The 12292-nt window shown below is 35.0% G+C and overlaps 4 protein-coding genes across 5 annotated transcripts; 3 read left to right on the top strand and 1 right to left on the bottom strand.

Moving 5' to 3' along the window:
• The first annotated feature begins 1912 nt into the window (after positions 1-1912).
• Positions 1913-2275, top strand: LOC120327920 (DNA-directed RNA polymerase I subunit RPA12-like). Its single transcript, XM_039394290.1, has one exon. It carries the CDS (start codon positions 1913-1915, stop codon positions 2273-2275), a length of 363 nt encoding a protein of 120 aa, XP_039250224.1.
• A 3-nt stretch (positions 2276-2278) lies between these two features.
• Positions 2279-7492, top strand: LOC120329068 (spermidine synthase-like). Of its 2 annotated transcripts, none has more exons than XM_039395683.2 (7): positions 2279-2997; positions 3239-3359; positions 3909-4001; positions 4711-4864; positions 5567-5796; positions 6327-6449; positions 7088-7492. In XM_039395683.2, the coding sequence occupies exons 1-7, from the start codon at positions 2867-2869 to the stop codon at positions 7100-7102; spliced, it is 867 nt and encodes a 288-aa protein (XP_039251617.1). In that variant the 5' UTR covers positions 2279-2866; the 3' UTR covers positions 7103-7492. The 2 variants fall into 2 exon arrangements, with proteins under 2 accessions (XP_039251617.1, XP_077970313.1); XM_078114187.1 differs by having other exon boundaries at positions 2830-2997; positions 3244-3359.
• Positions 7493-7561: 69 nt separating this feature from the next.
• On the top strand, positions 7562-10439 carry LOC120329099 (NADH dehydrogenase [ubiquinone] 1 beta subcomplex subunit 5, mitochondrial-like). The gene is made up of 5 exons (XM_039395725.2): positions 7562-7747; positions 8660-8742; positions 9032-9163; positions 9650-9756; positions 10202-10439. The coding sequence occupies exons 1-5, from the start codon at positions 7666-7668 to the stop codon at positions 10353-10355; spliced, it is 558 nt and encodes a 185-aa protein (XP_039251659.2). The 5' UTR covers positions 7562-7665; the 3' UTR covers positions 10356-10439.
• On the bottom strand, positions 10394-12155 carry LOC120329066 (uncharacterized). Its single transcript, XM_039395681.2, has 3 exons — positions 11877-12155; positions 11429-11562; positions 10394-11175 (listed from the first exon to the last, which is right to left on the bottom strand). Exons 1-3 carry the CDS (start codon positions 11981-11983, stop codon positions 10478-10480), a joined length of 939 nt encoding a protein of 312 aa, XP_039251615.2. The 5' UTR covers positions 11984-12155; the 3' UTR covers positions 10394-10477.
• Positions 12156-12292: the final 137 nt, after the last annotated feature.

Here is a 12292-nt window from a genome sequence, read left to right on the forward strand (position 1 = left end):
GCAAGCTCTATTTCGTTATTGTGAAGTCGCATTGACGTAATTTTTGGAACATGAAGTTAGGTGAGGGTCAGGAATAATATATGCAATAATTGGTACGCTAAGATAAGTATAAGTTATTGAGGTAAGAAACTACATCCATAGGTGGCATTAATAGTAATCGTCGCTATTATTGAGCAAGCTCTATTTCGTTATTGTGACGTTGCCGTGACGTAATTTTTGGATGACGAAGTCAGGTGAAGGTCAGGACTATTATATGCAATAATTGTTACGCTAAGATAAGTATAAGTTATTGAGGTAAGAAACTACATCCATAGCGGACACACAGGCGTATTTATCACGATTGCATTATGGTCGCTATTATTAGGCAAGCACTATTTCGTTATTGTGAAGTCGCATTGACGTAATTTTTGGAACATGAAGTCAGGTGAGGGTCAGGACTATTATATGCAATAATTGTTACGCTAAGATAAGTATAAGTTATTGAGGTAAGAAACTACATCCATAGCGGACACACAGGCGTATTTATCACGATTGCATTATGGTCGCTATTATTGGGCAAGCTCGATTTCGTTATTGTGACATCGCATTGACGTAATTTTTGGATGACGAAGTCAGGTGAGGGTCAGGAATGATATATGCAAAAATTGTTACGCTAAGATAAGTATGAGTTATCGAGGTAAGAAACTACATTCATTGCGCTAAGGCAAATTAATGTGTCGGTTTCTGCTTGTCTAAAGCCTTGCATAGAGTGAAAGCGTTCCACGTCCTATTAATAAAATGTGGCCCAATACATGATCAGTCTCTGGATATTAAATAACAAGTCTTTATGTCTGCGGCACCTAACCTCAATCATTGCGTGAATTAAATGTTCTTTCTGTTTGTCTAAAGCCTAGCTCAGAGCGGTATCGTATATCACCCTATTAATAGATCGTAGCACAATACATGAGCTATTGCTGGACATAAAATAATAAGTCTTTATGTGTGTGGTACCCAACTTCAACCATCGCGTAAAATAACATGTATTTTCTGCTTGTCTAAAGCCTTGGTTAGAGTTGTATGGTATAACGCTCTATTTTAGATTGTAGCACGATACATGAGCTATTGATGGATAGAAATTGGTCAGAATGGGATATCGTGAACGTTCCTCGGCGACAATTTAGTCGCTTGTGATTCTTGTGTTTATTTTGAGCTCTGTACAACGACCCCGATAAGAGAGAGGTCGCTGACGTATTGAGTTTGTTGACATACTCGTAGGCGCCATCACGGGTGACCGTCGCTATACTTTGGCAAGCTGTATTTCGTTATTGTGACGTCGCAGTGACGTAATTTTTGGATGACGTCATCAGATAGGGGTCAGGAATCATATATCCAAAAATTGTTACGCCACGCCCACTAGAAGTTATTCAGGTAAGAAAGTACATGAGACCCACACTTATTGAGTTTGCCACTTGCTACACTTTAAAGATTATTTCGTCTTTCCAGAATTAGGTTTGCTTTTTTTTGTATATTCATGGGGGTTACTTGAGTCCCTGAAATGTTTCATGTTGCCACTTGCCACTTTAAAGGATAGGATATGATTTACATATTTATCCCGAGGGAGAGGAAAGCCGATAAAACGACTTAATCATATGGCGAACCACCGCCTCTCGTTCGGTTACCAGTCCATCGGGTCTTACGAGGGCACAACAAAATTTGCTATTGCAGTATTGGTTGTATGCAGTTTACAATTTTCCCAACCATGGCATAAATGTTAGCATAAATAATCCTTACGAGTGGAGGGCAACTCGCCATGGCTGCATGGTGGCTAACTCATAACCATCCTCCCTACTGCCTCTCAGTCTCGCATCCTTAATGCGAAATTTCAACAATGTTTTTATACAGGTATTTAGCTCTGTTCTGTAATTAGAAAAATATGAATAAATGTATGACAACAGAAGATGGTTTTTGTTCAAAATGTGGAGCCATTTTACCACTGCCTGTTGATTCTATGCAATCATACATTACTTGCATCTGTAAGTCAAGAATTCCATGTTCAGAGTTTAATAATATGATTGTAGCTAAAGCTGATATAATACTAAATGAAATTAGAGGCAAATCTACAAAGAAAAAGGCAAGGGATGACAAATCTTCTGGTCCTAAGTTAGAAAGACTATGTGGACATTGCGGGCATAATGAAATGACATACAAAACTCAACAAACTCGATCAGCAGATGAAGGAATGACCATATTTTATTATTGCTTGAAATGTGGATCATTAGAAAAGGAAGATTCGTAGAGATTCAATAATAATGCATATGAAAATGTGTGTCTGGATGCCACAGACTGGAAAATTTATGATGAGTGCGGGGAAAGATAAGATGCTGTTGCAGTTATACTGTGTTTATTTTTATCGATGTGTCAAGTTCATGCATCGGGAATGAATAATTGGTTGACTATTTTCATTCCCAAATCCCAACATAGATTGGAACCTAAATGAGAGAGTGGTTATATTAAGATGTATTATAGACTTTCCTCTTGCTGAGTAAAATATTGAAATCATATCCTAATTCTATTAATGTAATAATGAGTTCTGATTCAATTGAGGAGACTGCTACTAATTTTTTTAGTGTACACTGATACATAAGCATAGCTATTCATTTTGCTGTGAATACAGCACTGTGAATCTTGTTTTAAAATACAAGACTTTGACTGGACTCTGTTTTGTTTTCTTGCTATACAACTGATGGTAAAAAAATTTCAATCGAATTATAAAAAATAGGAGTGTTTAGGAGAGTTATCATGAACAAAAAATTTTTTCAATTTAATTCAGTTATAGTTTAATGCTTAAATATTACCTACAATTGAAAAATACTTTGAATACTTCAATATGGCACTTATTCAGGATGGATGGTTTCGTGAAGTGAATAAGTTTTGGCCAGGCCAATGCATGTCATTAAAAGTGGAAAAAATTTTATTTCACGAAAAATCTGAATTTCAAGATGTTCTTATTTTTAAGAGGTAACTTCATTTTTAATGTAGAATAGTTTTTGTGTTTGCTAAGGCATATGCCACTCACTGCATTAATTATATAAGGCAAGAAATAGTATTCCCGTTATATAGTATATATTTTAAAGTTGAAAACATATTTGTCTTATTTTTTACGCATTTACGCAAAAATGAGCTAAAATTCTGATACCTTGCTGCCTTGTGGTACTAAATTACTGCATATGCATTTTTTAAAGTAAAAATCTGGTTTCAGCACAGATCATGGAAATGTTCTTGTTCTCGATGGTGTTATCCAATGTACAGAAAGAGATGAATTTTCTTACCAAGAAATGATTACACATGTGCCATTGTGCAGCCATCCTAATCCGGAAAATGTTGGTATTTTACTTGATTTTTTCTTCAGATATTTTATGGTAAAAATATAAAACATAAGTTGAAAGGTATCTGACTTTGCTATAATACATCTTTGTCAAGTATGCATCATCAGAATTTTAGTCACCCCAGGACCGGTGAGCCGAAGCGGTAACATTCGTTAGAGCCAAGCTTTTCATAATGAATATACCTGGAACTACAAGAAGTTGTAATGCCTCCATTCAATTATAAATTTTTATTTTAGTATTCTTATACTTATTCAAACCATGAATCTATTCTTTTCGGATTATGCTTTTTCAAATTTAATTTATAATATTAATTAAAAGTTTCCAGGTTGAATTTGTTATTTAAAAGTTCAGTTTTAAAATTTGAAAGGCTTAGGCTATATCATAGTTTTGAGAAAACCTTAATGGCTTGGAGCCCAGCTCTGAAGTAAGCAATGAAGTCTTATAGTCAGATCTGGGGCCACAATTTCAATTCAGTGTGTGCTGGTCTCAGCACTGTCAGTCTATGTAATGCACTCACTCCTTCATGGTTTATATTGTTTGCAGGTTCTTGTTATTGGAGGAGGAGATGGAGGTGTTGTTAGAGAGATTTTGAAGCATGACTGCGTAAAAACTGTAACACAGTGTGAAATTGATGGGGTCTGTTTTTTTTTTTTTTTTGAGAATATATGCATATCTTATTAAGACTGAGGGATTTTTTTTTTAGGGCAAAAGCTTTTTTTATATAAAAGCAGTATTGATCACATAACCACAATGTTCAATAATCAATCTTGCAATGTGAAAATATTATGTTACATATTTCCACCTGTCTCCTATTTTTGTAAGAATCTTGTTAATTAAGAGCTGGATCAGAGTCAGATCATTTGTGGATTCACAAGCTATTAAATTTTGTATCAAAACAAGAGAGTTGATGCTCAAATATTTGGACAAAGGGGCCAAAACAAAGCAATATTAAATGTTTTACAATACCGGTAGTCTGACCACCAGATCACTGAGATATGGTCATGGAGCCTTGGTACGCAATTTTTAATTTTGATGATGTCATCACTCATCATTCAAACTTTGAAGTGAAAAACAAAATGCCACAAAGTCCACAGATATTTTGGAAATAAAAAATCTAGCAACAACAACAAACTTTATCCACTGAAAATTTCAAATAAATTGGTCCAATAGTTGAGGGGAAAATAGAGTTTATTGCAACAACAACAACATAAAAAAACGATCCATAGATCCACTCCGTAAGTCTAATAAGGTATCTATTTTGAGTCAATGAAATTAACGTTCTGTTTCATATTTTATACACTGAGGAGACTGAGTAATTGAGTTACAATTTGGTTTCTTGTTTCAGCTTGTTATTGATATGTGCAAGAAATATCTTCCTAAAATGGCTTGTCAATATGATAATCCTAAGCTCACACAGCATGTTGGTGATGGATTTAAGTTTATGAAGGAACATCCAAATAGTTTTGACGTCATTATTACTGACTCCTCTGATCCAGAAGGTAAACATGATTTTGAATTTAATTACTTGGAAAAAAGGGAATTTCTAATTGAAAATTTTAAATAAATATGTTGCCACAACTAAAAATTATATATTGTTTTATTTTATGATATGAAATCAATCTAAAAAAAAGGGATGATTTAGAATATAGGTGTAGATGTCTCAACTGGTCATCTTGGGGCAATGCTGTTCTCGTATAAAAACATTTCGCGCTGTGCAAATTTTGTAGCCATAAATTTTAATCTATTTCAAGGTTGCTGCTGACAAGTAGACCGAATGGTCATTTCGCGGTTATCCTGTCACTTCGATAAAAATATTTTGTGATCTTTCTTGCATTCATGTTATTATGCTTTATCGGAATGGCTAATAAAAACGATTTGATTGGTTGAACTGAGTCAAATCAGATCTGTGGAGTCATTTAAGATTTGTCCTGTTTTCACTGGTGTCAAATTCGGAATTCGTCAGTTCTATTAATTTCAGACTTTGAATGATGATTATGGCCGCACAACTTTTCCTTGAGGGCCGCATTTGGCCCGCGGGCCACAGGTTGCACACGCCTGAACTAGAATATAAATGGAACCTATGTTTAATAAATTTTTTCTACAACAAAATTCATCTACAATCTTGAATTCAAAGTCTATTCAATAAACCATATGATGGTGATAACATTAGAAAGAGACTTTATTAATATTTACTATTTCAGGTCCAGCTGAAGCCTTATTCGAAAAACCCTATTATGAGTTGATGAAGAAAGCTTTAAAGCCAAATGGTATTATTTGCTCTCAGGGTGAATGTCTATGGCTTCATCTTAAACTGATTAAAAACATGAAGGATTTCTGTGAATCAGTATTTCCTAGAGTTGGATATTCATATACAACTATACCAACATATCCAAGTGGACAGATTGGCTTCATTCTATGCAGTTTGAATGAGGTATTTATACTCAAAAAAAATGGATTATAAATGTGGTTACTGGTACAAGAAATAATGGACACAAAGTGTACCAATATGTCATTTCGCAAAATTGTGTCGTTGCTTTTGTTGGAGTAAAATCACTTCCGTCTGCAACCATGAAACCAATAGATTTTAAAATCTTGATACTTGATAAATGAAGAAGTCACCGGAAGGCTATTGCTTCCATTTTTTAAATTCTGCGCACGCCTTCGTACAACCCTGGTACAATTCTTTCAAAATTCAGTGAAATTTTATATATGGTGGCTATATTAGTTCTTTGGCTTTGTGTTTATATATTTGAGCATTGCCACCTTTTCATTCAGCAATAGACAACTCCATCCTTAGTCCTTCACAATTAGATTTGTCATAGTTGACATGTAATAAAATCATGTTGATATGTATGAAAATTCATGTATCTTGTAGCCTGCCCTGATTAGAGTTTGTCCAGTTAAGCTGTGCTGTTACATTTACCAAGCTGTTTGTATGTTAAACTAGTATTTTGATTTCAGAATACAGATTTTAAGGAACCGGAGCGTGTTTTATCAGAAGACGAAGTTGAAAAAATGAATTTAAGATACTATAATTCTGCAATTCATAGATCTTCATTTGTTCTTCCAGAATTTGCAAGGAAGGTAAAATTATAGTACGATTCATTGTAGCGAGGTAAAGTATGTAAACTAAATTAAATACGAACGAACTCTTATTTCCGTTAGGAGAAAAAATTAGTTATTGAAGCCTTCTTGATAAATTTTTTCATTTGTCTATTTTAATAATCTATATTACCCCTCACTATGAATAATCTTTCTGTTGTTTGTTCATTCTTACGGCAAATCACACACAGTTAGAATATTTAATGCGCTCATAAATATGTATTCCATCATTACTAAATAGAGTGACTGAATGCTATTCGTGAAAATGCATCAAATACTAAGTCGAATCTTACTAATTGATTCCCCTCCAAAACAACAAATTTTATTTTGGGGAAAGGAATTCCTCACAAGTTGTATTAGTCTAACAGCGGGACTAAAAAAGCCTTTATGCAAACCAGAAAAGCAATTAAATCGCCTTTTCGCTCGCCCTAGTCTTCTGCGTTTCCTAATACGAATTGCATCGTTTTTTATTGAACTTGATCCAATTTAGGATGTTTCAACTTGTACACATGCTGTTATGTATAAAAAGTAACAAATGAACCAAATGAGTGCCCTATCTATTTTTATTGCACTGCCCTGTTTGACTCACTGGTCTAAAAAAATAAATGATATTTTTTTAGGTGCTTGAAAAATGAAGAATGCATAGTTTGTGCTGTTTACTGATGAAATTGAAAGAACTAAATAGAGAAATGTTTTGTGATTGGGAATTGTGTGTCGGTGTTATTAGTGGAAAAGCAGGAGCAATTATCATTGAAAAGAACTACTAAATGGTGTTTGGTTTTTGGTCCATGAGAGTTGACGTCGTTATTATAAACTTCCTATTGCTGCAATCTTATTCCTATTCCAGTTCAATATCAAATATTTTACAGATAATTGTTGTTTCAATTTGTCCTACACATGCTTATGTTTGTCATTTTTACTAGTTATTTTTTGTGTCAAACTCTTCTTCAATAGAAGAATATTCTGTTGGAAATTTATTCTTTCAGCCTTTTCAGGTTCATGAACCTGGTCCCATGGTCATGCAATACTAGATACAACAGCTACTACTTCAGGGTAAATCATATAACTGAATTGTCTTTGTGCATTGTTTACAGTCTAGGAAATAAGTTTTAGTGTATCTGATGTTTTATCTTCAATTAGGCCTAGTTATCTAGGTCGTGAGACATTGAGCTATAGTTGATTCACTGGATACAACAACATGCTTCTGTCAAAGTTATCTTCATCCTTGTCTAGAGCTAAAAGTCTTCCTCTCATTGTGCGAGGCAAACCCATCATAAGGCGTAAGTATATTCCATGCATGGTATTGGTTTTCAATTTGAAAATGTTTGATGGACAATGTCATATGATGAGTCACTCTGAAATGAGGAAGAGTTCAATAATTCCATTATATCTGACCATATTGACATTATTCTATAATTTTGGTAAACCTAATATTTCAATAAACCTATAGTTTTGATTTGAGTATATCATTATTAAACATGGAGATCTGATTTCTTTGCTGGTTCACGTCAACTTCACTTTCTTTTACGCAAATTTGCTCAAGGCAAGGTAACATACTCACTCAGAAATGTCGGAGATTGATCTCTGAGCGAAATAAATGTACCACTGAAGCGCCAAGAGCTACTGAGACACGCTCCTGAAGTATTGGAGCACAACCTGAACCATAACCTGGTACACACACTGTGTTCAGGTTGTGCGCCATCTTTGGTGCACATACTTCGGGAACTCCACTTAGACTATAATGGATCCTAGGGTACACTCATTCAGAAACAGTTGATACTCATCTCTAAATAAAGTTACGGGTGACCACCAAAACACAAAGAGCCATGATACTAAAGAATTATAGTGTAGAATTGCTAGTTATTAAATAATGCCGCAGGACGTAAAGCAGTTTATATCAAACAGCTACAAGGTTGTGGATTTCACATTACTAAGAGTTTCGGAAAATTATCTTTTTTTTTTTGGCTGGTATATGCACGGAAAGTCTGGTGTAGGCTCAAAGCCAGCCAAACTTGACAAAGTAGTCATAGCACTCAATGAATATGCAAAATTAAATTGGACTGGAAACGAAAGGGATTCATCTATTCAACAGTAATTTAGATCATTTGACTAATCTAGCGATTTGCATGAGGCCTATTAAATAAAATTATGCTTATGCCGATATTATGTTATCATATTTATATTATTTTCAGAACCTGTGCGATATGGAGGTCATAAAAAAATTCTCTATACTTTCGTTTCCAAACAGAATTCAAGGGACTTTATTAAGCACATGGTTAGTACCATCATGAATACCAATTTCTTGATATATTGGGTATAGAATTCTAAATATTATCTCTTTGGATTCTAACTACTTTTTGTGTATATTATAATGGTATGTTTCACAATTCACATACAATGGAAAATTATATTGAACAATAAATGTGGAACGCCAGTTTTTAAACAAATAATTTTGGTTTGATTTGAAGTGTTTTTAAGAGTGGAATCATTGTCATGACAATGGCAGTTCAAATTTCAGGCCATAGGTTGTTATAATTCTGAACTTGAAATTCAAACCATTTCAGAAATTCTACACAGCACTTGGCTTAGTTCCATCACTTCTTCTAATGTTTTACACTTCGTATGTGGTTGGCGAAGCAGAACTTTATGACTATGACATGGATCAATACGAACCAGAGTTCTATGAATTTTTCGCAGTAAGTACATTGAGTGGGCTTTATCATAACTGGCAGAAACTGAAACTTCTTTCAAGAGAGAAGATGTGAGGGGGACTGAAGATAACTGGATCTTAGGGTAAAGGTCATGGGGTCAGAGTTTGGCATTTTTATTGATGTTGAAGCAAGAGTAGTATTATCAAAATTGATGTCAATATGTGTCAAATTTCTCTCAACCTGTTTCTTGTAGTCGAAGTCATGATTTTTGTCAACTAAAACAACATTAATTACGGTAGGTTGAATAAGTAATCTCAGCAGACAATGAAAAAAGGCACCAAAGCTCAGATGTCAAAATTTGTTTTTTTCAGAGTTGGCAACTGGAGTCTGGGCCAGGAGTCATTTTTGATCTTCCATGAATTTAATAATATGTGGCTATACTAAAACTTGATCGCCTTTCGCATCTATTGTCAACTCAACAGAACTGTTGGTGCTAAAAATTCAATCAATCTTTCCAAATTTATCTAACAGCATCCAATAACCAGGTTCCTAGCAAGATACTGCATGGAAGATCCAAAATTGTCTTACTACAAGGATATTTATGCTATCGAATTGGAAACATCATGGACACGTCTGGGGTAATTATTTTTAATTTGGATCCCATAAAACTAACCAGTAACCTGCAATCGCTCGATGTAGTATATCTGGTAGATATTCGGACAGTCAAATGCTTAACTAGTTACATTGGCGTTAGTGAAATGCCTAAGAATTTTGGCCAATCAACGATTTTATTGGTACTGGAATGAAGCTGCCATGAACTTCTCAATTATGCTATTAGTTTCAAAATATATCCTGGAATACGCTCGCACTCAAAAATAAAAAAGACTTTATGAGAGACTTTTGAAATGCTAGATTTTACTCAATTATAATGGTGGTGCATTACACCTTTTGCGAGATTTAAAGCAGAATTTCTTTGAAAAATTATACCAGCAATATATGAAGCACCTTGCATAATTTCCCAGCTAGATGAGGCAATATATCTGTTGTATACCAGTTGATGAGCTTTGTCCCTCAACATTTCAGTAAATTATGTGACGCTGTAGAAGAAATGGAGGGAAATGCCCAATTTCGTCGCTGGCAAATTAGCACTGGTATAATTGACAATGCTAAGACAAGAGAAAAATTAGAGGAATATATTGAAGAACATGGCATAGAAACTGTTGGAAGAAGAGACTGATTCTATCTAAACTCGCAACATATTTTTGATCCCTTGAATCTCTTGTGTTTTTGTTTATCGAAAAATATATGAACAATAACTGAATATAGTAGTGTAATAGATATTCACAGTGGGATTTTAATTTACTCTTCGTCAATGTATAACATTGTTCGGTCAGTGAGGCCGAGATCCTTTAACGTTCTTTTCCAGTTTTTAAGCTTCTCTTTTGGCACTTGCAACATAGAGTATACAACGCATCTTCTAATAGGAGCTTTCATTTTAGTTTTTGCAAAGTTCATCACATCATTTATAGTGCTTGTTGGGGCGAAGTATCTCTCTACTCTTTTACCATCTGGTAACTTAAGTGCTAATCTCAATCTTTCCTCTCCTGCTGCGGGTTCCGTCTCTGCCCCATTTTTCCGGTCTCCTTGACCAGTATTTTTAGCTCTTGCAGTGCGTGGAGGGAAAACAGATTTTGTTGTCATCAAGGAACTTCTAAACTTCTTGTGTTGGGGGCTGTCTTGGTTGTTAATATTGTTCTGTTTTCCTGTGCCATTGCTAGCTGCTGTGCGTTTCATTTTGGATGCAGAGTGACTGCTATTTGTTTCTTGTTTGAAATCTGACACGCTCGAATCACTTTTATTCAAGTTCGCAGTAGCGCTGTCAAGAATCATCTGCTGGGCAAAGGAAGACAATAAATCCAATTCTACAACACTCTCTGTTGGGCTTATAACTCTGAAATCACTATGGTCTGGCGTCTTTGGAATCATTGGGAGAATACTGTATTTTGATAGCGATGATACAGGCCTTGAGACTTCAGGAAACTGAGATGGATCCGGGCCTGTTTAAATAAGAATATGGTTTTAAGTGTCAATGTCGATCCAGGGTCAAAATTGCCAGCTATCCAGTATTTATGGAATTATGATGCCAAGTTTTACAAAAGTTTTCTAATAAACCCATTGTCCAGTTATGAATCGGCTCATCGAGAGGCTATGGTTTGTTGTAGCATGAAAGTCGCTTTACCTCTACTTCGTGATAAAAATGAAAATTTTATTCCTATTACATTTCCTGTGAATGAATTTATTATAATCAACCTTCAGAGTTTGTATCTTCTTCAGGTTTCTGTGATGACTTGCTTGGTCTTGAGGATGCATTCCTGTAACTGCTGTTGGGGGGCCCACTTCGTCTCAGTGAATAGCCTCTGCGACCATAGGAGTGGTTTTGTTCGCTGTACAAATTCAATTAGAAATAATTTCAGATATACATTTACAAACTTCCCCGACAGGAGCTGAGATTGTTGCCATCATATTCGTGCCATGGTCGTTTACCTCAAAATACATGTGTCATACTTAAAGCTTGGTTTTACTTATTCATGACAATAACTTTGAATATCAATAATACAATAGAGGGTATGGCAACAAAATCAACTAATGGCTGATTTTGAATGTTTTGCTCACTTAATTAAACGAACTACTGTAGTACTTTCGAATTATCCCTGATAACTCTCATATCTATTCAGCACAGGCAATTCTGTAATGTTACCTTGTGGAAGACGATGTTGGTTCCTGAGTCTGATGTTGTCTTGGACGCGACGGAGGTGTAGGGCGTGCTTTCCCTTTAGCGGATTTTGGTCTGACTGAACGTTGCATTGATTTTAAAAGTCTGAAAGTGTGTTGATAGTAGTAGTGCTAGTATACCTTCGATACTTTAAAATAAATGCCACCGCTAACTCATAGGTGCAAAGTAAAAAATCTCGAAACATCCCTCACACTTGGAAACAAGGAATAAACGTAAACAAAGTGATCGCCACTGGCGCGTGACATGACGATGCAGACGTGGTGTTTGGAGATTGCTGGCAAATTCAATTTCAAACTTTCCGAAACGTGTCATAACAAATACATTTCCTTTAAGTAATAGTACTCAGATTACGAGAACAATTGGAATATTTCCTATTTCGG

The sequence above is a fragment of the Styela clava genome, chromosome 7 (genome assembly GCF_964204865.1).
Source record: "Styela clava chromosome 7, kaStyClav1.hap1.2, whole genome shotgun sequence".
Classification (NCBI taxonomy): domain Eukaryota; kingdom Metazoa; phylum Chordata; class Ascidiacea; order Stolidobranchia; family Styelidae; genus Styela; species Styela clava.

What these genes read in the sequence shown, in the direction of transcription:
- LOC120327920 (XM_039394290.1), top strand. Translation starts at nt 1,913, where the DNA reads ATGAATAAATGTATGACAACAGAAGATGGTTTTTGTTCAAAATGTGGA.
- LOC120329068 (XM_039395683.2), top strand. Translation starts at nt 2,867, where the DNA reads ATGGCACTTATTCAGGATGGATGGTTTCGTGAAGTGAATAAGTTTTGG. An exon ending in CACAGTGTGAAATTGATGGG is followed by an intron (nt 4,002 to 4,710) that starts GTCTGTTTTTTT and finishes TTCTTGTTTCAG; the next exon opens with CTTGTTATTGATATGTGCAA. An exon ending in TTCTATGCAGTTTGAATGAG is followed by an intron (nt 5,797 to 6,326) that starts GTATTTATACTC and finishes TTTTGATTTCAG; the next exon opens with AATACAGATTTTAAGGAACC.
- LOC120329099 (XM_039395725.2), top strand. Translation starts at nt 7,666, where the DNA reads ATGCTTCTGTCAAAGTTATCTTCATCCTTGTCTAGAGCTAAAAGTCTT. An exon ending in AGGCAAACCCATCATAAGGC is followed by an intron (nt 7,748 to 8,659) that starts GTAAGTATATTC and finishes TATTATTTTCAG; the next exon opens with AACCTGTGCGATATGGAGGT. An exon ending in GGGACTTTATTAAGCACATG is followed by an intron (nt 8,743 to 9,031) that starts GTTAGTACCATC and finishes AAACCATTTCAG; the next exon opens with AAATTCTACACAGCACTTGG.
- LOC120329066 (XM_039395681.2), bottom strand. Translation starts at nt 11,983, where the DNA reads ATGCAACGTTCAGTCAGACCAAAATCCGCTAAAGGGAAAGCACGCCCT. An exon ending in CCAACATCGTCTTCCACAAG is followed by an intron (nt 11,563 to 11,876) that starts GTAACATTACAG and finishes GAATTTGTACAG; the next exon opens with CGAACAAAACCACTCCTATG. An exon ending in AGAAGATACAAACTCTGAAG is followed by an intron (nt 11,176 to 11,428) that starts GTTGATTATAAT and finishes TTATTTAAACAG; the next exon opens with GCCCGGATCCATCTCAGTTT.